The 23950-nt window shown below is 39.7% G+C and overlaps 1 protein-coding gene across 1 annotated transcript; it reads right to left on the bottom strand.

The window, feature by feature from the left end:
- Positions 1-1666: 1666 nt before the first annotated feature.
- PPP1CC (protein phosphatase 1 catalytic subunit gamma) lies at positions 1667-22368 on the bottom strand. The gene is made up of 8 exons (XM_007189498.3): positions 22116-22368; positions 11735-11866; positions 10612-10842; positions 5910-6014; positions 4581-4804; positions 4235-4369; positions 2955-3015; positions 1667-2059 (listed from the first exon to the last, which is right to left on the bottom strand). Exons 1-8 carry the CDS (start codon positions 22168-22170, stop codon positions 1989-1991), a joined length of 1014 nt encoding a protein of 337 aa, XP_007189560.1. The 5' UTR covers positions 22171-22368; the 3' UTR covers positions 1667-1988.
- Positions 22369-23950: the final 1582 nt, after the last annotated feature.

The raw sequence follows: 23950 nt of genomic DNA, 5'->3' as shown, positions 1-23950 counted from the left end.
GCTGAAAATATCTATAGGTATTCTGTATGCAGTCAGTGCTCAGAAATGCTTAGCTAGGGACATCCCTGATAGCGCAGTGGTTAAGACTCCACGCTCCCAATGCAGGGGGCCCGGGTTCGATCCCTAGTCGGGTAACTGGATCCCACATGCGTGCCGCAATTAAGGAGCCGGCGAGCCGCAACTAAGATCTGGCGCAACCAAAGAAATTTAAAAAAAAAAAGAAAAGGAAAAAGAAATGTGTAGCTAGCTATGGCTCAGTATCAGGTCATAATAGGGCTACAAACAAAAGGCAGGTGCTACTTAGAACTCAGCTAATTGAGATATTCATACAGATGGAACAACTGGGATAAATTAGAAGGCAACAAATAGCAAATATTTACTGAATACTATTCTGAGTCAGGCATTCTTCTGAACATATCTCATTACTTCATTCAGTGATTCACAATGAGAGGCAGATACTGTCCCTGTTTTATAGCTAGGGACACTGTGGCTCAGCATTTAAGTCACACTCAAATTACACAGCTAGGGGAGGAGCTAGGACCTGGACTGAGTACAACCACTAGCTTATAAAGGCAGATGTGACCTCAACTGCACACGGAGATAAAGGACAAATGAGAAAGTAAGGTTAGTGCAGATTGGGATTTACAAGGCAAAGCCCCGAGTTCTGTCATCACATACTAGTTTCAAATTACTTGAGTCTCTCCCAAGATCTTATGTCCTAAAACCAAAGACTGATTTTGTTCTCTACTTTACCAGTGCTATGCCTGCTCTTTCTGGAAGAATTTAAAGCTAGATAATACACTCCACACTTTATAACCCAAGCCCAATGGGTTATAAATGGCCCAATTTTACAACTTTATAGGATTTTGAAATCCTACAAGTGATACAATTGATAATGTCCAGGGCATAGATTAAAGATTTATGAAACTGACACCAATTATTGTTCATCTTCTTCTTCTTGTAGTCAAAGAGATCTGGGAGAATATCATAAGTAAAATAATGCAAACTCTGAATTTGTCACAAACATGGAGCAGGAAGGAGCTGGAGCTCACGAGGTCATCCTCCTTCAAGTCAGGAGCACACTGCGGGTAAGGACACAGCCTATGCCTCAGGGCCAGAGCTTGTAGTGCAGACTTTGCTCTTCTCTCCACAAGCAAATGTCGGTTCAAACAATCCCTCACTAGGAGGTCCTCTCCCAACTCCCTAAGAGACACCAGTTTTTGATAAAAGAAAGTGCTTTTCAAATGACACTCTCTCCACCCACTTTTAATGTACTTGAGAGATTAATATGCATTCGACACACTTGTGACAAATATAAAAGGACACAACACTGTGTTCCATATGAATTAGGGAAGGGAGAAGAGAGCAAAGGTCTGTGTATAAAAACACTGGTGGTTGATTTACAATAATTTAAAAAGTAGCTCTTGAATTTTACTGCCAAGTTCAAATGGACCCAGATAAAAAGAAAACTATGGATACAGATGATGTCACAACTCATGAAGTCCCACACCTCCGTAAATAGTAGGGGAAGACAGTTCAATCTCATCGCTCTACTTCAGAAACTTAGTTATATCCAGGTAAGAACTCGAAGAATATGAGCATCCAATTATAATCCATCTTAGAAAACAGACTATTTGAAGGAAGACAAATCCAAATTGAAACTGTGTGGTTTCCAGAGCAATTTATTCATTAAAAGCTACTCAATATGCCATCAACAGTTCTCCTGTGTGTATTGTGCTGATAAACTGACACTGAGAGAATTTAACAAATTCATCATTTAATAAGTCTGAATTTATTTTCACCACATGGTATTGTACATGGTCATCTGTTGAAACAGATTTCTTTTGAACAGATCTTAGTTTAAAAAAGTCATAGGTACTGTGAGTTCTGTATAAACTGCTGGATAGTAAGTTAGTTCCTTTGTTTTGACTTATAAGCCTCAACTTCACCGCAGAATAAAGAATGTAGGCCAAAGAAAGCATAATCAGTCACTCGTATAGAACAGTATTGTTTCTATAATTTGAAGCTTTCTGAATGGACGGGTTCAGGCCTGATGTAACTGTAAAAAGATTACTTAATGAATAGGCTATATGGAAATCGTACAAAATGTTATTAACTTTAATCATTAATAGCTTAAACAGCACTATGTTACTAATTGCTATTCAAACTCAAAAACCTGTTTTTGAATCCCCCAAAAGGCGGCAGATGTACACAACCATGCCACCTCGTACTTAGGGGAGTGTCAATATATATTTCAACAGAAACTTTGGCTTCAGGAAAGAGTCACAAACATTTAAAATAATGGCTTTAATCGTCATTTTAAGTATATCGCAGGGGAAAGTGTGCTTTAATTAAATATACATACCAGTGATGCTGGCAAGGTTGAAAGTTACTCCTAATGTTGATAGCTATAAAAACTAGCTTGTACATGATAAGACAATGAGAAAAAAAAAGCAATCCCTTTGAAAAAAAAAAACAAAAAAAGAGTTCACAGTGGTTTGTATCCAACAATAAGCATTTTATGACAATAACATGTACAGATTGAGCACCCTAGGGCTCTCTTTATATCCTAAAGAAAGTGAGCATTTACATTATTCATGGGTTGTACGGAATTAAAAAAAAGATCAGCTATACGCTCACCCCTTAGAAAGGATAAAATGTCCTGGGGTGTACAGCTTTAACACCATCATTAAAGTTGTTTGCAAAAAGGAACAGAGAATAAACAAAACAAAACATTTTTCCTTGGGAGTGGAGAGTCTTTCATTTGCTGTTATAACCAGCAAATACTATTCATTAAGTCAAAAATGGAAGGGGGGGGCCCACAAACACTTTTTGAGCAAGCTGACCAATACACATTACAGTTTTAAAAATGAAGGTTATACACTATATGTTACAAGTCCGAACTAGGCAGTGTCAAAATGACATCTATTTCTTTGCTTGCTTTGTGATCATACCCCTTGGAGGTGTTACGGGCCTCGTGGCATTCGGCTTCTTTTTTTCTGCAGGTTTTAAAATCTGCAAAGATTCAAAAGACCATGCATTTTAGGAAATACACCCAACCTCAAATCTTAAATTTCACTCAAATCTTTTGTTCAGAAAGGTTTTTGTTTAAAACTGACCCAACAACTTGGAAGGCCCCACTGGCATATTAATACAAACCAAGCTGACAAACATTTTGGTAATAAATGCTCTGATGAACAGCTAAGATATATGAGCTGAACAAATTATTTTGCCTCTGGATAAAATGCCAATTTTTGGAAGTCACACCTTTAGGTTATCCCTTCTGATGGGGAGGTGGGGGAAGTTCTTTAGAATAGTGTCCCTCAAACCCCTAGGGCAGCAGTTCCCAACCTTTTTGGCACCAGGGACCGGTTTTGTGGAAGACAATTTTTCCACAGGGCGGGGCTGGCGGCGATGGTTCAGGCGGTAATGCGAGCGATGGATGAGGAGCGGTGGGGAGTGGCAAATGAAAACTCAGTCGCTCACCCAGTGTGGCCCGGTTCCTAACTTGGCCCCGGGGGTTGGGGACCCCTGCCCTAGGGAATCTTGTCACAATCTCTGGGAGCTGCAAGCTCTCCCTGATACTTGGTTAAACACAAAAAAACACCTGTTTTAATTCAGTTAACTGATGACTGCCACATGAGTTCAGTGGCTGTATTTTTGTTATGATTGGGCTAGCCTGAAGTCATACAAGTTTATTCATAACAAGTGAATGAGAAAAAGACTGAGGTAGACTTTATGTGTAAATGATTCTTTTGTGCCAAGTGAAGGCCAAATGATGTCATGGTGAATCAATAAGAGGTTTTATAGAAATCAGACTAGAGAAAAGTGGTGGGAGAAGTGAGTAATATTACATAGCACATCTGGCACATGGCAGTCAGTATTACTTTCACGTGCAAGTGGTGATTTAATTTTAGCTGAACGTTGCACTGACACTGTAGTTTTAGACTTATAGTAAAGGAGCCATAAGCATACAAAGCTAATATATTGCGGTTTTTATGTATTTAAATAATGTAAAAACAGTTAAATTCAACACTGGAGGAAGGGTTCTATGATAATTTTTTTCCTTTAAAAGGAGTTCACTCATTACTGAACTAGGACAAACACCAGTTAAGGGAAAATAAAAATTCAGTCTACTCAACATAAATGAATAGTAGGCAGAAAGTAGCACTTTTTAAAAAATCAGTAAAATTCAGACATAATAAAAGGAAACAATGCTGAAAGCATCCTCTACCTGAAAAGAACACATTAGTGTTTCGTCCACACTCATCATGGCACCTGCATTGTCAAACTCTCCACAATAATTGGGTGCAGAAAACAGAGTGACCAACTGCCTCTTTGCAAAAAATTCATATCCATCTTCAACCACCTTGGAGAGAAAACATTTTCAATATAAGGAGGTGCAAATTTTAGGTGGGTAAAACCACTCTTCAGTTTCCCGTTGAGCCTGATATCCTGTAGGTCACACTTCCAGAGACGTTTTGTATAAAATAAGCAATACCTACCCACCAAAATCAACAAGGAGAATCTGTGCTCACACACATGCTCTTAAGTGTACATGTAAAATTCAAAATCAATACCTGATGGGCTCTACATATAAGATCCAAATCATGCTTATGGAGAAATTTTGCAACCACTTCTGCACCAAATGTGAAGGACACTCCTCTGTCATTTTCACCCCAGCCTAAGACATCTTTATCGGGGTCAGACCACAAAAGATCACAAAGAAGACCTTGATCTGGTACATCAGTTGGTCGCATAATTCGCCGAATCTGCTCCATAGATTGAAGATCTGGTGATAAACCTATTAAATGAAAAAAAAAAAAAAATTGAAGAAAACAGAACTTTAAAAAGGATGTTAGACCTGCTGTATAAAAAAATAAATTAAATAAAATTCAAAAATTTTTTTAAAATAATAATAACAAAAATAAAGGCTCATGTAGCAATGCTCCTTACTACTTAAAATAAATAAATAAAAATAAAAATAAAAAGGATGTTACCACTTTAACAGCTCCATTTGTCTACAGAGACACCCAGTGACTCTTACAAAGGCTTACATTAAATCTTTGGCTACGTTTTCTTATTTAGCTTTGGTTAAAAAAAGGCAGGGGGCACTGGAACTTATTACATGCACTGATTTGCAAGGCACAGTGTGCTTAAATAGCATATGGAAAGTTACCTCAACATACAGAGCACCCTGGTGACCATTTGTAGTGACTGGGCATAGAGGATGCAGACACTCAGGTGATGTAGCTTTCTAGGAAACCTGCGCTGTCCAAGGACCATAAAATCTATCAGACCAGCTCAGATGTAGCTGACTCTCATATGAGTTTAAAATCACATGCCCAACTCTACCAAAACCAGTTTAAGTATATAAGGAAGGCAGGGATAGTGGATTTATTAAAGTATAGTGAGTTGGCTCTTTGATGGTTGTCTAATTTCTGACCACAGATGAAAAGAAATCAATCCTCTTTGTAATTATTATTTTAATTACATCATATACAGCACAACCACCAAGCAAAATAACTTTTAACATCTAGGTCAGAAAAATTTCTGAAAGGAAAGGATCAAAAACAGACCAAGGGGAAGTCTATTCACATTTTCAGTATCCTAGAGGATCTATGGTACAGCATATTAATTGTTTATTTTATATTCAAAAATCCTTTTGCTCTATTTTCAAAGCTGTTACAGAACCCTTAATTCCCTGTAACAAATCAATTGGGTTCTCTGGACTTGTATCCAAATGATCCTGGATGTGCCAGAGTGGACCCAAGATGTAACACAGCAATACAGGAGTTTCCTGACAGAGGAAGTCATCCCAATGATAGCTCATTGGGATGATAAATGTCAAAGTGTACACTCCTTAGAAGAGATCAAAATCTATGTGGAATTAAAATCAGCCCGCATACCTCCATGACAGCAGAATATTTTCTCATCCACGATGGCTGCTATCGGTAAACAGTTAAAGCAGTCTGTGAAAGTTTTCCATAGTTTAATGTTATATCTTCTTTTACCTGTAAAAATTTTGGGATGGTTAAAAAGAGACTGGTGTTCTGTAGGTACATTCCCTCAGGACAAGTCCTCCAAGGCAAGGTTCTGACTACCTTAAGTAAACAAAAACTATGCTTTTATTAAGAAAGAGAGAATCAGATATATATAATACTTGGAGATGTCTGATTTATAAGCAACAACTTACAGTTTCATATGAAGTATTTTAAAATTCCATGGAAGTCTGAAATCAGAATTCCAGATATAATGATTAAGGATAACCATTAAATCTCAACAATGATTTGATAACACCAACTCTGTTTGAAATCTAGTCTGTTTTGTCCACTCTCAACCTGCAAGTAGGTTCCTATTTCTAAAGGCAACTAAGAAGAACTCACACATGTGCCATTATAATCTTCCTTCTGAGGAAGCCTCTGAGAGTTAACACCCATCTCATCTCCCACCACCCTCAATAAGCTACTGGAACCATTTAATTCCCAGCCCCCCTAAATATTCTAGTAGGAAGCACAATGACTATAAAGGAATACAGATTGCTTATTACAGGCACACCAGGATAGCCCTAACATGCTGCACAAACACTGAGAATGCCCCCCACCAAAAATGCTACAGGGTGGTTATAATTCCCACCTCACCAACCCATCCATATATTCCATGCATTCTGGAGTCATTGTGTGCTCTGAACAGAAGCATCCCTTTAAGGCACTGTTTCCACAGGAAAACTATATTCTGAGTAAAAAACCCATTCATAAACCCTGGAAATACAAATCTTTCTGAATTGGATGAGGAAGACCCAATCGTCAGGATGCCTTCGTCTCCTGTACACTCCATACTAAAAAACACCAAAGGTCAAAGCACAATCTTACTCCTAAACCAAGAGTTTGTCCTCAGTCTCTTCTCCATTTTTATCCTGTGGACACGGAAAGGTTTACAGCTTTCAATGTACCCTTTCTTTTGAGTTCGAGAAGGGCCCAAGCAACAGGCTTCCTGAACCACATCTTCCACTCCACTGCAAATCAAGTCAGGGAGAAAGTTTAGCACAGGTTTGAAACGCAATGCAAATTCAACAAACATTTGACTTCTCCCTTTGCAGAGGAGGATTTCTGTTTTTTCTCCTAATAGTTTATGTTTCTCTATGACTGGGTATAACCCTCACCATGGTTCACCCTGTTTTGTATTTCTTTGGAGGCCACTAATTCCCTTTGTCCCATATCTTCCTTCACTGGAGTTTTCTGGAAGCTTAACAGAATTCCTCTCTACAAAAGCATGAAGGGGAACCTGTGCACCTCCAATTTCCAACAATGGTAATAATACAAGAACAGGGCTGGGCTGGGCTGTCCTAACCCCTATGTATAAAAGTGATTTGGTTCTGTCTCCATTTTCTACTGAAGCCTGTCTCTGAACAACATTCCAGTGGCTCCCCTGGATTTTTCCTTTGCTCAGATGCTGCATTTGCCAGTGCCAACAGATTCTCTTCCTTCTTGAAGTCTGCTTCACTCCTTGATTCTTTAGTTTCACAACGCACTCCAGCTACTCTCATGGATTCCTTCGCTATTTTTGTTGGCTTCTCTACCAAAAATTAAGATCCTTGGGCTTCCCTGGTGGCTCAGTGGTTAAGAATCTGCCTGCCAATGCAGGGGACATGGGTTCCAGCCCTGGTCAGGGAAGATCTCACATGCCGCGGAGCAACAAAGTCCATATCCCACAACTACTGAGCCTGTGCTCTAGAGCCCACAAGCCACAACTACTGAGCCTATGTGCCACAACTACTGAAGCCCGCGCGCCTAGAGCCCGTGCTCCGCAACGAGAAGCCACCGCAATGAGAAGCCCGTGTACCACAACGAAAAGAGTAGCCCCCGCACAGCAACAAAGACTCAATGCAGTCAAAAATAAATATATTAAAAAAAATTTTAAGATTCTTCCTCCTGTTGTCTCTGAGCATCAACTAAGTCCTGGGCTCCTGCTTCCTCTCCTCTCTACATTTCCTCCCTAAGGCCCCTTCAGACCACTAGGAGCATCTGGCTCCAGGATTCCTGGATAATTGCCAAGGTCTCTTCAAGCTTCCAAATCCTCAGATTCTGAGCCAGAACCCCTAATGCAGTTTCCTATTACTACAGACCAGACAGCTCTGGTATCAGAAAAGGATAACACACATTCACATTTTATCCAACAACAGATACCTCGGCTTTTCCAGGACTACAGTCATAAAATTGGGTGGCGGGGGAGAAATTGTAGCATAGAGTGCTTGTTACACTTAGGAAATAAGTCTACCACATAAAACAGTGGTTTTTAAATTGTTCCATGGACATTTCCATTTGAATAAAATTTTTCAGTACAATAAAATTTTAACAGAATTATCAAGGTTTTTAAAAAAAGTCGGCAAAGCATCAACTGAAAGCCACCTAAGTCAAGGACACTTTTAGGCCCACAAATAGACTGGGTGGCAAATTATACCTGCCTGATGGGAGAGGGGAAAGCTGGAGTACAAGGTCATTACATCAGTCTTGAGGACGAACAAGAGTCAAAACTGATTCCAATCAGTGCTGACCTTCTAAATCATAGGGCCTCACATTAAACAGAAACAAAAATGATGTAGCCAATACCCTCAGACTGGGATATATGTCACAACGAAGAGATCTTATGGATTTGAACTTCATTAATGAAAACATCAAAATACTTGCTAACAGCTGTGTAAAAAGGAACCTGTTCTAAAAAGTAGTACCTGTAACAAATACCTAAAACACAATGTTATAAAATTCTCTGCCTCTCATTTCATTACCTAAGGAGTAGTAACTAACTGCTCTACTAGTACTTCTCTGATAGACTCATTGTCAATATCAAGTATCTTTCCTGCCCAACTCAGGTGTCCCAGTCAGTTCAGAACCCACAGGATTTTTCTTCTTGATAACCCCTCCTGCCTCATCCTGTTTTGTTTTGCTTTTAATTTTTTACTGAAGTATAATTAATTTCCTCCAGCCTCATCTTATGAGCTGGGTCTCAGGGCCATAGACAAACAAACATATATAGTCATGTAAGAGGTTGCGAGTACGAGGGCCAAGTCTTTTAAACATAACCTTTCTAGCAATGTACTTCTAACAAATACACTAGCTGAACACATCTATGTGAAACTGAGATGGAAAAACACCATACCCTGAGAGACTATAGGTTATTATTACAGTCTAGGGGAGGGTCACAGTGACAATGCTTTACCAGTCTTGTTATAATTATACTGGCAAGTGCTAGTAATTCAAATTCCTTTTCCTCCCAGCCTGAACCCTCCCGCTGGCAGAAATGATGAATACAAAAGGAAGATGGAGGTAAGGATTTTTTTAAATTAAAAAAAAAAAAAAAAAAATTTTTTTTTAATAGTTACTTAAAAACAGCAGCACCAACAAAAAAACTCTCCACCAAAACTGATTATTTTCAAGGCTTTAAGAAACTTGTTTCTGGGACTTCCCTGGTGGCGCAGTGGTTAAGAATCCACCTGCCAATGCAGGGGACATGGGTTCGAGCCCTGATCCGGGAAGATCCCACATGCCACAGAGCAACTAAGCCTGTGCGCCACAACTACTCAGCCTGCGTTCTAGAGCCCGCGAGCCACAACTACTGAAGCCTGTGCGCCTAGAGTCCGTGCTCCACAACAAGAGAAGCCACTGCGATGAGAGGCCCGTGTACTGCAACGAAGAGTAGCCCTGCTCTCGGCAACTAGAGAAAGCCTGTGAGCAACAACGAAGACCCAACTCAGCCAAAAATAAACAATAAAAAAATAAATAAATAAAATAAATTAAAAAAAAGACTCTTGTAAAAAAATAAATAAAAAATAAAAGGCTTACTTCATTTAAAAAAAGAAACAAAAACTTGTTTCTGTCAATTATCAACTCAAAGTGCACCTTCAACTAAATAATCCAAAATGGGTCATAAAATGTATAAATTATACAAATATTTTTAATTAGCTTTCCCCCCCCAATTTTGTTTTCTCCTTTCAGCACAATTTCAGATAGTAACTGCTATTTTTCCTGGGGTGCAGATGTGCCAGAAGGAAAAAAACTACATTACAAATTACAAAAAGTAATTATTTGTATATTGCAAGTTTCCATTTATATGAAATGCCTAGAAAAGGCAAACCTATAGAGACAGAAAGTAGATTAGTGCTTGCATAGGGCTGTGGTGATGGTTGCCTAACTATGAATTTACTTAATCACTGAATTGTACACTTAAGATGGATGAAGTTTACAAAATGAAATTTTATCTCAAAGTTGTCAAAAATGAAGCTAACTATTTGGACAGATTCTCAGAGTTGTACTAAGAATTAAATTATCTGTGACTATTTATCACAACAATTATCTTAAAGAAATCACCACTGTGATCGCTACTTCCTAATCTAATCATCACATCATACAAGAATCCAGGGCATTATTATACTGCAATGAGCGCTATTTTTTACCCCAAGAAAGAAAAACCAGGATAAAAACAAGTTAATGAAATAGTAAACATGAGAAATCACAACACTACATCTAAACTTGCAAATCCTAACAGAAATATGTTCAGTTTATGACCAAGAATCTCAATTTGAGTAAATCTTCCTTAGACATAGAAAGTACTTACATTCATCATAAAATCCATAAATTCTATTAATGCTGGCACATTCGTGGTTTCCTCTGAGAAGAAAAAAATTCTCGGGATATTTGATTTTGTAAGCCAGTAAGAGGCAGATGGTCTCCAATGACTGCTTTCCCCTGTCCACATAGTCCCCAAGAAACAGGTAGTTGCTTTCTGGCGGGAAACCACCGTACTCAAAAAGTCGAAGCAAATCATAGTATTGTCCATGGATATCACCTAGAAGCAAGAATTTTGTTACATAGTGTCTGCATACACATAGTCCAAACCACTAACATTACTAATTTCCAAACTTGTATCATATTTAGTTCAACTGAGCTTAGTGATAATTTTAAGTGTATGTGTGTATCCAGACTCTCACACAAAACTCAACTAATTGGGAATTTATTTTATGGAAAGGATTATTAATGCCTAGGCAGGTCCTCTTGCCAAGTAACATGGTTTTCCTTTCAGGTTGGCTGATCAATATCAGATCTCCGACAGCTCAGTCTCTGGGGATCGTGTCAGCAGAAGTGCTGCACTCTTAACAAGCCCTGGCCCGGTGTGAACAAAGGTGTACACACACTACACCCACCAATGCATCTGGCTTTCAATGTCTCCCTGCTAGATAATGCCAAAGAGCATTTTACTTAAAAACAAAAACACCACAAGCTTCATCAATGCAGTCAAATATGTTAGAAGAATAAATATAGCATTTCTCAGATAGAGTTTAGTTTTTATACCAGTTATCTGCATCTATCATGTAGAAACAGAACTACAAAACGGCATATTTTTAGGCATAACCAGTGTTGCTTTAAGCTTAAATATAATCCCTATATACTCATAATTCAGGCCTTTTCTTAGCTCTCCATTCTGTTTCATTTCTTTCCTTTCCTCTGCAATGTTTATATTCATTTAGTGAAATAATTTTAAGAAAATGCGAAGCACATCTAAGCACATTAAGTCCATTAGAGGTATTTATTCTAAAGCTACAATTATTTAATTTTAAGTAGTTCCAGGTTACTCATAAATAGTAAATGATTTTGTTGGCTAACACAAAGTCATCTATATATCCTTGACTCAGTCAATCAATCATGTAACCAAAGATAACTGTTAGTGTGCCAAAACTTACCACATATTTTGAGTGGTGCTTCAAGTTCTAGTAGGATAGGCTGACTGAGAAAGATCTCTCGGGACTTTAAGCACAGTCCTCTGATTTCATTCTCCTGTAGCTGGACATTCTTACCAGGCTTGGACCCTCTCACTGTAGGGGAGAAAAACCCCAATTCAGTCAAGAGAAGTCAAAATAAGATTTAACGTAAAAATTAAAAATATCGGAAAAGGTAGAAGTTTTAAATAAAGAGGAGGCAAAAACAGTTTAACTACTTTCTGGCTAGGCTTTATTTTCAGGACACTTATAAAGAACATGATTTTAATGCTTAATTAGAATCTTAAAATCTTAAGACAGGATTTCAGAGATTTAGTTGCATTTTCTACACCAAGGTAAGACTTCTTTACAGTATCCTGATCAAGGGGTCATCCTCTCTGTGTATGAATACTGTTAGAAAAGTCTTATCGCTTGTGAAATCAGACTCCCCCTGGGCACAGCTCAATGCCTCAGTTCTGCATCCAAGACATACAATTGGCCTGGTTCACCTATAACCTGCCCACCAGGCCAGCTCTTTTTGCCTCTCGTCTTGTCTTCTCTTCTCCTGTCTTATAAATGAATTAGTATTTGTGTAGCAGGAGATTTTAGAGATTGCCATGTTACTGAGTTGGTTCTAAGAATTCCTCGTTTTAAAATGTGAGATTGGAAAAGCTCAGATCTTCCCTCTCAATCAGTGTTTCTCAGAGGTCCACAGGTCTCTCAAGGGTCCCAGATTTATCTATGAAAAAACTTAAGTGTTGTTTTCATTTCATTAAAACACACTGTATGCTTGCTGTGCATATTTGGCTGTGCAACTTTCTGGGCCTGCATTTGTGAATACAATCATGCCTGTACAGGGCAAAGGCTGTCAGTGTGTGCTGTGAGAAAGGTTTCCTAGTAATTTGAACAGATAAAAATTGAGAAAAGGCAAAAAGAAATCATGGCACAGCACCAAGTGTCCTAAACTCCCAAGTGCCCGCCTCAGAGCACTCTGAGTTCTACTCACTATCAAAGTGAAGTACAAGATATCCTCTGGCCTTATAACAATTTATTTATCAGCAGGTAAGTAGTAGTAGGAAATAAAATTCTGTTTTGATTCCAGTTATAACAGACTAGACAGTTATTAAATACATAATAAATAGCACTGAATTGCTAAATTTACCTTAATTTCACAGTTATGAACTGGCCTGCTTGCCAAAAACTCGCAGTCAAAGCCTTAATACTTATTTTGTACAAAAGATTTATGAAAGCAAGCATTCTCCAAACTAGAATTGAAGCAAAAACACCGGACCAGACTAAATACAGAACTAAGGCTACATCTTTCCACCATTAAACCCAATATAAAGTGATGAGCAGATTAAATCAATGCTGTTAATTTAAATTTTATCAGTTTTGGAGGCTTTGTTTGTATTCAAAATCACAAAATCATTTGGCCTAATAGCTGAACAAGAGCAACAGGTTTAACTGGTTTGTATCTAGCTTTGTTCTGTAAATATCTACGTAACATTACAGAGTAATAAAAACTACAAGTAAAAAACTCTGATGTCTGTTGAGAATTTTTTTCCATTAAAAACGGCTGTGTCCAAGTTTGAGAAATATTGTCTTAGGGGAAGCCATCCTTCAGCCTGAAGAGCCACTGAAACTGAATTCCCTGAAGAAACAAGTTTTGAGCAGAAATGGAAGGGTGTTATTTTTTTTCAATGAAAGACAATAAATAAGAAAGGATGACACGTGAGAAGAATCAAACTCTTGAAGGGCACAAAAAAAAGAAAATGTTTAGTGCGCTGCACTGGGAGCCAGAAGCCCCAAGTTTCTGTCTTGATTTTATAGCTTGGGCAAATCACCTCTTTGGACTCCAAAATATGTAACTAAACTAAATGACTGCCAGTCTCATTCTGATCAAATATTAAGAAACAAGAAGCAATTAAAGGGAAAGCATAGTAAGGATAATCTTTTGAGGGAATTATGCAAAACAGACACATATATAATATTTACAATAGCAACTGAGCTATTTGTACAACAAAAAATGATTTTTTTTTCAGAACCAAAGTAATTTTTTCTCTCTAGACACACAAAGGAGAGGACTCAAGAAACACTCCCAATGGAAAGATAGTGGGATCCCTGCTTCACTGGCCAGAAAACCCCAATCATTAGTGATTTTACCACAAGTCAGCCAGAAGCTTGGGCAGACTGCCCAACAGGAAACTTTATTTTTGGCTAGGGGACTCCTAGATGCTTCTGGTTTCAACCGGAATCTTTTTCAGCAGAGCCCCACACCTGTAAGTGAATAGCCCACTCTAAGTCTTTTGGGAGAATATGTAATAATTACACCTATAAGGAACACACAGGTTATTCTTTTAATATGAATGCTGTCATATTACACCAATGCCATCAGATTAAATCAATGCTGCTAATATAAATTTTACTGGTTTTGGAGGGTTCCCACTACCACCGTTAGACATAGTTCATGGTAATTTTAGTTCTCTTAATGCTGTTTGTCCCTCAAGTGGGAGTGTACAGAGATTAGTAAAGAACAATACTAACAATTTAAAAAGTATTCCTAATGTGGAGTGAGGATTTTTTTTTAATTGGGGTACTGTTGTTTTACAATGTTGTGTTAGTTTCTACTGTACAGTGAAGTGGAGACCCCTGTGCTATACAGCAGGTTCTCATTAGTTACCTGTTTTATACCTATTAGTTAGTGTGTATGTGTTAATCCCAATCTCCCAATTCATCCACCACCCTCCGCCCTGCCCCTTGGTGTCCATACGTTTGTTCTCTACCTGTGTCTCTACTTCTTCTGCCTTGCAAACAGGTTCATCTGTACCATTTTTCTACATTCCACATATATGCATTGGAGTGAGGATTAAATGCAGTTTTTCCAGAACAAATCAAGATTTATTTTATATTTGATGAACAGCACTCATTAAAAACAACATAGTCCCAAAGCTTCTTAAATTCCCTACAATCAGCTCAAAAAATAAAATTATAAAAATAGAAACTGCCAAAACCATCTACCAACTGGCGAATACCTGCTCATCTTTCGTGACTGCTTAGATATCACTTCACTCTGGAAAACCTCTCTTAGCCATCTCCTCTCCCCTCAACAAGCCTGCTTTATGCTTTCTGAAATGCTCTCACAACACCTGGTCACTGCCCAGCACACACTGTGTATTATAATTGCCAGTCTGTTTCCACCTATTCATCTGGACCTCCTGGTAGAATGTAAACGCCAGGACCACACCACTTGCTCTGCAGTGTACATGCCCATGGTCAGTACATGGTAGGTGCACAAAATCTGTTGCATGAATGAAGTCTGAAAAAAATCTGTTAATTTGTGGCATTACAATTAGCGTGCATTCCAAGCTATATACTTTTGATTAGCAAAAAACAAGAACAAAAATTGTGTCTGTGCCTTAAAATTACAAAGCAATAGTGTCATTTCCCCATAGGCTTTACTAGAGTTTCTAGTTGTGAAAATTTAGGATTACTCTTAAATTTCAAGTTGAAGATAATTTATGCAACAGAAGATAAAGATTTCAAAATGGGTTTTGGCAGTCTGAGTGAACACTGCAGACATTTCTTAAAAATGGCCTATTAGCTAACAGCATAAAAATCTACTTTCACTATTTTCAGTGTCCATCAAATAGAATCATGCATTAGTTATAGCTAACACGAACCGAGCACTTCCCAGGCTTTATACTGCCATTCAACACAACAATCCCATGACGTTAGGCACTGTCACTTCTTTGGGTTACAGGCTGGAAGAGGCTCAGTGACTTGGTCCAAGATCACAGAGCTTGTAAGGAGGACACCAGGCCCCAACTGACTCTAGGTCTGAAGCAGTGCTTCCACCAGACCACCCTCCCAATTAAGAATTTGTTCTTCATCTTGAAAATAAGTTTAAAATATACGGTATTAACTTAGAAACAAAACAATTGAAAGCAAGTAAACTAACACGTAACTGTTTTTGTCATTTTACCAATTCATAAGCAATAATAAAGATGAAAAAGTGAAAAAAAAGGAATTTGTTCTTCATTAAACTTCTAAACCAAAGGAGTTTTTAATAGGACAAACTACTGAAACTCCAACATACAGTCATTGCTCCCTAAGAAAAATTTGATATGGGATATAAAATCATAAGGCATCCTTACAAATAGGAAGCATTAAATAAGAACGAAATGATGTAATCTGTTTAAGACTTTCAATATTCAGTTTTACCATGCTTCATTCAAATATTCAACAAAATAGTTGCTGGGCACCACTACATGCCAGACCCTGTGTTGGATGCTGAGGATACCCGGGCAACAGGACAGACAACTCTGTCCTTTTCCTTGAGAGGTTTACATTCTAGTGGAGGATGCACAAAATAAGACAAACTAGGTAACTGCAGATTATTATAAATGCTGTAGCTAAAACTTGCCATCCATAAAAACTATGAAACTAAAAGTTTATCTCAGGGACATCTTCAATACCATTAAAAACACAAAGGCTTGAATATCTACTTTATCGCTATTAGCTACAAAGAAAAAATGCAAACAGTACAGCTCTGCTCAATAAAATCAGTCACTACTTTGTGGTTTAAAACCCTCACTGTGCTCTGTGCATGATGGGAGAAACCTATACAAAAAGGAGACCCTAGGTGGGAAACTCAAGGGCTGTCTCCTCATGATACCTTCCTAAGTAGTAGTTCAAATTGCATGTATCAAATTATTTCAACAATTGCCAACAGAATCCAAAATACTCCAACAAATAAGAATTCCATTTTCCAGGTGGAATGTTTCTCGTAAGTCCAGGTGCTAGGCACTGCATGGAAATAAAATCAGCAGGCACAGTGAACATATGTAGGTTAGTGATTGATATATCAAAACGGTCAACTTAGATCTTAAACTCAGATCTTAAATGTGTGACTTCTCTTTTTTTTGCTGCACCACGCAACTTGTGGGGGAACAGCTTATGGGATCTTAGTTCCCAGACCAGGGATTGAACCCGAGCCCTCGACAGTGAGAGCTCAAAGTCCTAACCACTGGACCGCCAGGGAATTCCCAAACGTGTGATTTTTGAGTGAAAAGTTTTCTTTATCTGGTTAAAATGGTAGATTCAGAAAAAAATGCACTATGGCTGTTACCAGCAAGGACTGCTCTGTTCTGACTTATCTGATCATTTATTTATCTGGCAAATCACTAACATGAGCACATGATAAAAACTCCCATGCAATTTTACTGAAAACAAACTGATAAAAACCTGATATAATAAAAGAATGTCACTGGTGATTATTTGCAATGCCAGCTTTTTCTCACATAACAACATTAACTTTTCTGACAGACTGGTAACAAAGCAGAGATGAAAACCATAGAGGGAAATTTAAGACTACTCCGGGATTATTTATGAGGAATAAGCAAGTATTCTTCTTGCCCCTTAACTGTTAAAAGAAGATCATAGAAAAGGAATAGCATACCCACCAAAAAGCCTCAGCTGAACTATAATCTAGTTTTAAAACCTAAAACCGGCACAACCGGTGTAAAAATAAATCAACAGAGATTTTGCTAATAAGATAATCCTATTAAAGTAGGTGGCAATCTTAACAATACGCCACATCATATTATTCATTTCAGTGACAATCAATAACCTCACAATATTTGACAGATTTAGGAAAATAAAACCTCAAACCAAAACAAACAAAAAACAGTGAATATTTGTAACATTAAAACTTTCCTGCAAACAATGGAGTTCTTTTCTACAAAAAATATAAGCCACAAAAATGTTAACCGAGAATCACTTGGTTTCTCTGCAAAGTCACCAGCAGGAAGACATCCACTTTCTGGCCATCTTAATTTCTAAACCACCCCTCCCCCATCTTGACTTTCCTAACTGCTGGTGTTATACTTTGGGCATTTAAAGGTGACACCAATTTTCTCAAGGCAGATAATGAGGATATAGCTGCAAAACACTGTCTATTGCTCTCAATAAAGAACCTTGAGTTTTCTACACCTAGAGTGAAGCCAATTTATTGAAAAATGTTTAACTCTCTACAGTCTAGCCACCAATTCTGATAAACTACCACTGATTAGACTTCACATCTGAACCTACATTTGTAATGAGTGGTTTTCATTTTCATAAGCCTTAATATCAGTGACATACACTCTCCTCTAGATGAGGGATGCCAGTAAACCCCAGAGTAGGGGTGAAATTGGAGATTTCAAATAAAACATCAAGACCATTAAGTAAATCATCTATTTTTACAAGCTTTGGATACAGTGGTCTGATCCTAAAACGTAAAAATTTGTCCCAGAATTCTATAAACTCCAAAGAGATTGAAACCTTCCTTTTTCTTCTTGAATAAGATTTTCCAGTTTTCTCATTTACAAAGCAATTCATATCAGAATATTATCTCCTTCACAATTCAATCTTTAAGGTCTACTAACAGCCGTGATTGTAAATTAAGTGGAATGATTTCCCTGCTTCAAGATCAGTAATCCTCACCCTAGTCAAGCAGACTGACTGGCACTGGCACATGCTTTTGCAGAATAGGTTATTATAGGACTGCAGTTTCCCAGATATAAAACAATCTCACCAACCTCTACCGCAGACGGGCAACCAATGCATGGCGCAGCATGGCATGCATTTCCCCAGCTTGGAGGAGGAAAGCCTGGCCTCCTGCTCCTGGGGCTAACATTCCCTCCCTCAAGCACAACAGAATGACACACACCATCCCGTTAGATTTCACTGCTGCCTCCTGCTACTGACAGGCGAGGAGGCACTGTGGGCACAAGGAGAGTAATCCTTTCCATGCCGTGGTTTAGGATTGGTGCAAGCTGCTGATCATGCCTCTAAAAGAGCTTTCTTGCCTTACCTTATAGGAGAGGACGCAGCATACAACTGACATGCGGGAGGGGTGGGAAGAGCAGGGGGCTCACAACACAGACTTCTTGTAACTTAGAGTATTAGTAACACACTACTTTAATATTACTGTCTTTATCAACAAAATGCCCTATGATCATTGATTCCAAGAAAAGCCTCTAATGGGTAAAACTATCTGATGTGTAGAGAAAAAACAATTGCAGAGGTCTCATTAGGAAAGATTATTTTTGTTTTCTTTGGTCAGCATTTTCAGATTTTTTTTTGCCATTACGTTTGTCCTTTATTATCTTCAGGACCACTGTCTTTTAAACATTACAATATAAACGTATTTCATTTCACACCGAAAATCTAAACACATGGGTTACTTTTACAAGTCAGAGGATTAAGTTAGTAAACGCTGTCTGAGGGCCAGGGCAGAGGTCATATTTAAATCACTAAAGCAAGTCAAGCAATTGTGCAGAGCTTGGCACAGTCTTTCAGTGTGACAACCACCATCTTCAGAGCCAAGATGCTTCTGGCAAATCAGGATGTGAAAATAAGTTACAACTGCCTGCTTTGCAAGAAAATCGCTAGCCATCACTGCTCCCTGAACGAGATCACTTACAAAGTTACTCTGCCTCAAACCTCACTTTTCTCCAACATAGTAGGACTATGAGACAAATCAGCAGCTGGCTTAGTCTCTAAATCCAAAGTTTTACTGTGCAGTTATTTAAATAAGTGAACATGAATGATACGAAGGAGTGACAACCTTAAGGTTTTATCACCCACAAGGCAGAGATCTTCTGAGGTGGGTTGCAGAAGTGATGCCTCCTTAAGGAAAATCTACTAAAAAGTTTAGAGTAGAAAAGAACTGCAAAGCTGTAGTGACTAAAATCTAAAACCAACATGGTATTCTCTTAAATAAGACTTCACTTTTGAATGGTCTTTTTAGTACTATTACCGAGCTACTTCTCACTTAGCTTGTACAGTCCTCCACCTTAAAAAAGGAGACAATCTCTAACATGTAAACAATTCTAACAAGGCCACAAAACTCACATTTCCCTCCATTTTCAGATATACTCAAATCTTAATTAAAATTTTTAGAGGAAAAAGTTTGTGGGGCATTAAAAAAAGGAATCACAGAACTTATTATCAACCTTTTCTACCTTGGATTATATATATACTCAATGGATCATTTTCAACCATTTCTCTGCCAATTTAACATTGATTAGAAAAGAAGGAAATTTACGTCTGTTGAGCAGCTAGCTTATTTCCGAGGAATTAAAACACAATGCTTTATTAATTTCAATGAAAAAAATGAAATGTTAAAAAAATCTGGTTTTCAAGTACAAAACATGTATAGAAATTACTAATAAACAAAGATTGATCTCATTATAAATAATCCAAGTTTATCAAGGCAAATTTCTTAGCACAATTTAAAAAACAAGATTAAAATTAACAAAATGTTATATGAATACAAGAGTTATGGGCAACCCTGAACTTAACAAGACTTAACTAATCTTAAAATTCTAATGTTTCTAATCCAGATTCCATTTTTTCCTGACTTCTCAACGAAATGAAGCCAACTCTTAACTCGTCACACGTGTCCCTGCATAGATATGCAAAATTTACAATTTTTGAATGAAAAAAAGAATTTTTAAGTTGTTTTCTTATTGCAAACTGTTTTAATCTGTTTCTGACCCACTGCTGCCTCACATAAATCAAAGAACTGTAGTAACTAGTATTAAAAGTGTGGTTCTTCGGTTCGCAGGGCAGAAGTTGAGACACAGATGTAGAGAACAAGCGTACAGACAACACCAAGGGGGGAAAACCCCAGGGAGGTGGGGATGGTGGTGTGCTGAATTGGGCGATTGGGATTGACATGTATACACTGATGTGTATAAAACTGATGACTAATAAGAACCTGCTGTATAAAAAAATAATAATAATAAAAAAAGAAAATAAATACATTCATGAAGGTGCAAAAAAAAAAAAAAGTGTGGTTCTTAAAATAAATGCCAGGTACTGAACAAATAAGGTTTTCACCCACAAATGGCAGCAACATTTCAGGGGTCTATTTAATGGGTTTTTCTTTTAAGAAACTATAAAATGAAAAAACCTTACAGAGATTAAGTAGAGATATTTTTAGGAGTTTCATTCTAATGACTTAATCAAAAGATCTGCAAATTCTAACACCAGAACTGTCCAACTGTTTATGCTCTCGACTCCATCTCTCACAGCATTTATAGTCCAACAATATTGTAGAAATGTACAAAGGCAAAAAGCAGTTAAAACTCAGCCAAATCTACATTATCCAGTATTCAAATTAAGAAAGGGATTTGAATTATTTCAAAGTTTGGATTTAGACGTTAGTATTAAGAAAACTAATAATAATAGATGTGCTCTGGAATTTGGGGGGTGGTGAGAGGTGATTTCATTTCGGTGTCCCTCCTTAAAATCCGAACTTCATCCGTCTCCCACATCAATATAAATCAATCTCCAGACACCTCACGAGTCTTAGGTCAGCCAATATTTAAGATGTGTTTTAACCTTTGCTCAACCACTGGACACCTTCTTCCTTCATACATAGGGTGACTTGAATGACTTCTAGCTCCTGGCTGCCTGGGTTTGAAACTTGACTGTTACTGTGTGACCTTGGTCAAGTGACTTCACTTCTTTGAGTCTTATTTTCCTCTGAAATACAGTAAAAAATAATAGCACCTACCTCGTAAGGTTGTTGGGAGTATTACATGAAATCTGTGTAAAGTGCTCCAAAAAATGCCTGACACACAGTAAGCGCTTTAGAAGCGCTGGTAATATCATGACTTTATTTATCCGACGAGCGCAAAGCGCTTAACACAGAGCCTGGCACATTGGAAAGATCCTAACGAAACTGTCATCACTGCTGGCTTCTCGGTTCAGAGGCACGTTCAGAAAAGAGCGCGGAGACCTCTTCAAGATAAGGACAACTTAAAAAGAGTATTTGGAAGGGCAGGAGGAGATGAGTTCCAACATCCCCTTGAGATATGAACGTTCGTCACCAAATAACAAGTAATGGACCCCTCGACCCCAGCCTCACAAAAAATAAAAATGAGCAGGATAGGAAAGAAGCCCCCAAGCCCGGTGGAATCCATATCCCCATCATGTTGCTTTCCAAGAGAACGAGGACCAGAAAGTTCGTAACGTGCTGTCCTGTAAGTTGGACTGGGGCCCCCAACCTTCATCCAAAGATTGGTCGGGTGTGCGGGGCGCACTGGGGTACGTACCGGAAACGTGGGGGTGGGGAGCGGAGTTTTCAAATTTCAAGGCCAGTAGGAAGACTGCACCCTCGTGCAATGAATGAGTGGAGCCAGGAGTGTCCGCGGGTTGGCCCAAGTGCGGAACCCCGGGCAGCCTCCCTCCCGCTGCAGCCCCCGGCCCGCGGGCGAACTCGCGGGGCTCACTCCTCTCGCCGCTGCAAGTCCAAAAGGCCTCCCAAATCCCCCTTCCCCCGCGAGTCCCCGGAGCCGCCCGCCGCCCCCTTCACCTTCCAGCAGCCGTTGGATGATGCTGTCGATGTTGAGTTTATCTATATCCGCCATCGCCTTCCCACCGCCGACCCTCCCGCAGTGGCGCCGCCGCCGGCTCGCGCCCGGGATTTACACCTCCTTTCCCACGCCACGAGCACAGAGATGGTGGTGGCGGCGGTGGCAAAAGCCGCGGCGGGTCCCCCCCAACCGCCCCGCTCCCTGCTTCCTCCTTCTTTCCCCACTGGAACCACGAGAAGAACAAAATGGCCGCCGACTCCTTAGCCAGCCTCGGGCGGCGCACGGATGCGCGCGGGGAGTGCAGCGGCCCGGCCGGGACTTCTTTATGGGCCATAGGGCACCCGGGAGGGGGCGGGGCCAGAGCGCGGGAAGGGGGCGGAGATGGTTGAGCGTAACTGCGACAGCGCGCGGAATCCTTCCGCCAAACGGGCCGAGCAAATAGGCCCCCTGGCGGGAGCGTGAGTTACAAAGTTGTACGCGGGAGTTAGGGTTGGAGGGGAAGATGCAGCTGTGTACCCGAGGATTGCGGGCTCCGCGGGACGCTGTTCACTGGAGCCAGGTTTTGCAGACCTGGCCATGTGAAAAGCCCACGGAGGGGATTCGGGAGTCCTGGAATCTCCCCTTAAGATAAATCTGGGGTGGAGGTGAACAGGGAGGATAATAAAGAGAGGTAGGTTGACTTTCTTTGGTTTCAGATTTGCTGGGATTTGGAGGAAAGGGAAAGGTTTATTTGATGACTAATAAAGAAACTCCTCTCCCAGGTAAATAAAAATGTTGTTATTCTTTCTGAGTGTTGGAAATATGGGTATTTGTATGTACGTTTTTTGTGCGCTCTGTAACTTACATTTGGAGAACAATTTTTTTAATCCACCCTCAACAAAATTTTATCATCCCTATCTTTGGATTGTCTTTCTTGAACTTGGGAAGTTATATAATCATCGGAACGGTTACCCTGATTCCAGCCAGAACGAAGACGAGCGAGCGTGTGCAGCAGATAAAGGGAGAATTTGCAGATTTCGCGCGTCGGAGCTCGAGGCCGGAAGAGAAGAGCGAGTGTGCACCCACGGGCATTGCGGGCGGGTCTCGGGTTCTACAGACACCCCGGGAAACTTTGGCCCATTTCCTTTGGCTTCCCAGTCTCCCCAAGTGCATCTCTCTCTAGGAGACCCCTCCAAAATGTGCCACCTCCGGGGGCTGTATGTCGCTTCTAGCTTGGTTTTAAAGTGCAGTCTACACTCAGCAAACACATCTGCTCTCTTGCATCCTGACCTTTTCATATAACTGCTTTTTCCTGCAGCGCTTCACAGTTTGCAAAGCCCTTTCCCTCCCCCTAGAGGAATTAATTTTGTTTCTGAAGGCACGCAGGATGCACGAATTCCCATCCTGAAATGCCATCGAGGTGATTGCACCACCCGGGCATCCAATCTCAAAATCGGTGTTCCTCCCCCCCACCCACGGGGGCCCAAGCGGTGGTGGGGCCCAGGCTCCTTGCACATGGACCTGTGGCCTCCCTGCTGCCAGCTTGGGGGCGTTAGGGTTCAGAGCTCCCCTTGCTTGGCTCAGCTGCTCACTCCACTTTCCCCAGTCACCAACTCACTCTCCCGCGCTGTAGCTCTGTTCACCAGAAGACACACAAGTGTCATTTGTCAGCCCAGGGCACAGAGCCCAGTTGGTGACATCAGAATTGATGCCCAGCGTCGCTGTGAACAGCTGGCTGTCAAGGTCAGGGTGGCTCTCCCCGGAGTCCACGAGACTTTGGGCTCCTCCAAGGCGCATTATGGCAAGGGCAATTAGAGCAGGAATATCAGACAGCGATTCATTCAGCAAATATTTA

The sequence above is a fragment of the Balaenoptera acutorostrata genome, chromosome 13 (assembly GCF_949987535.1).
Source record: "Balaenoptera acutorostrata chromosome 13, mBalAcu1.1, whole genome shotgun sequence".
In the NCBI taxonomy this organism is placed as follows: Eukaryota; Metazoa; Chordata; class Mammalia; order Artiodactyla; family Balaenopteridae; genus Balaenoptera; species Balaenoptera acutorostrata.
This window is presented reverse-complemented; position numbering and strand designations above follow the sequence as displayed.

What these genes read in the sequence shown, in the direction of transcription:
- PPP1CC (XM_007189498.3), bottom strand. Translation starts at nt 22,170, where the DNA reads ATGGCGGATATAGATAAACTCAACATCGACAGCATCATCCAACGGCTG. An exon ending in CATCCAACGGCTGCTGGAAG is followed by an intron (nt 11,867 to 22,115) that starts GTGAAGGGGGCG and finishes TCTCCCCTACAG; the next exon opens with TGAGAGGGTCCAAGCCTGGT. An exon ending in AGCACCACTCAAAATATGTG is followed by an intron (nt 10,843 to 11,734) that starts GTAAGTTTTGGC and finishes TCTTGCTTCTAG; the next exon opens with GTGATATCCATGGACAATAC.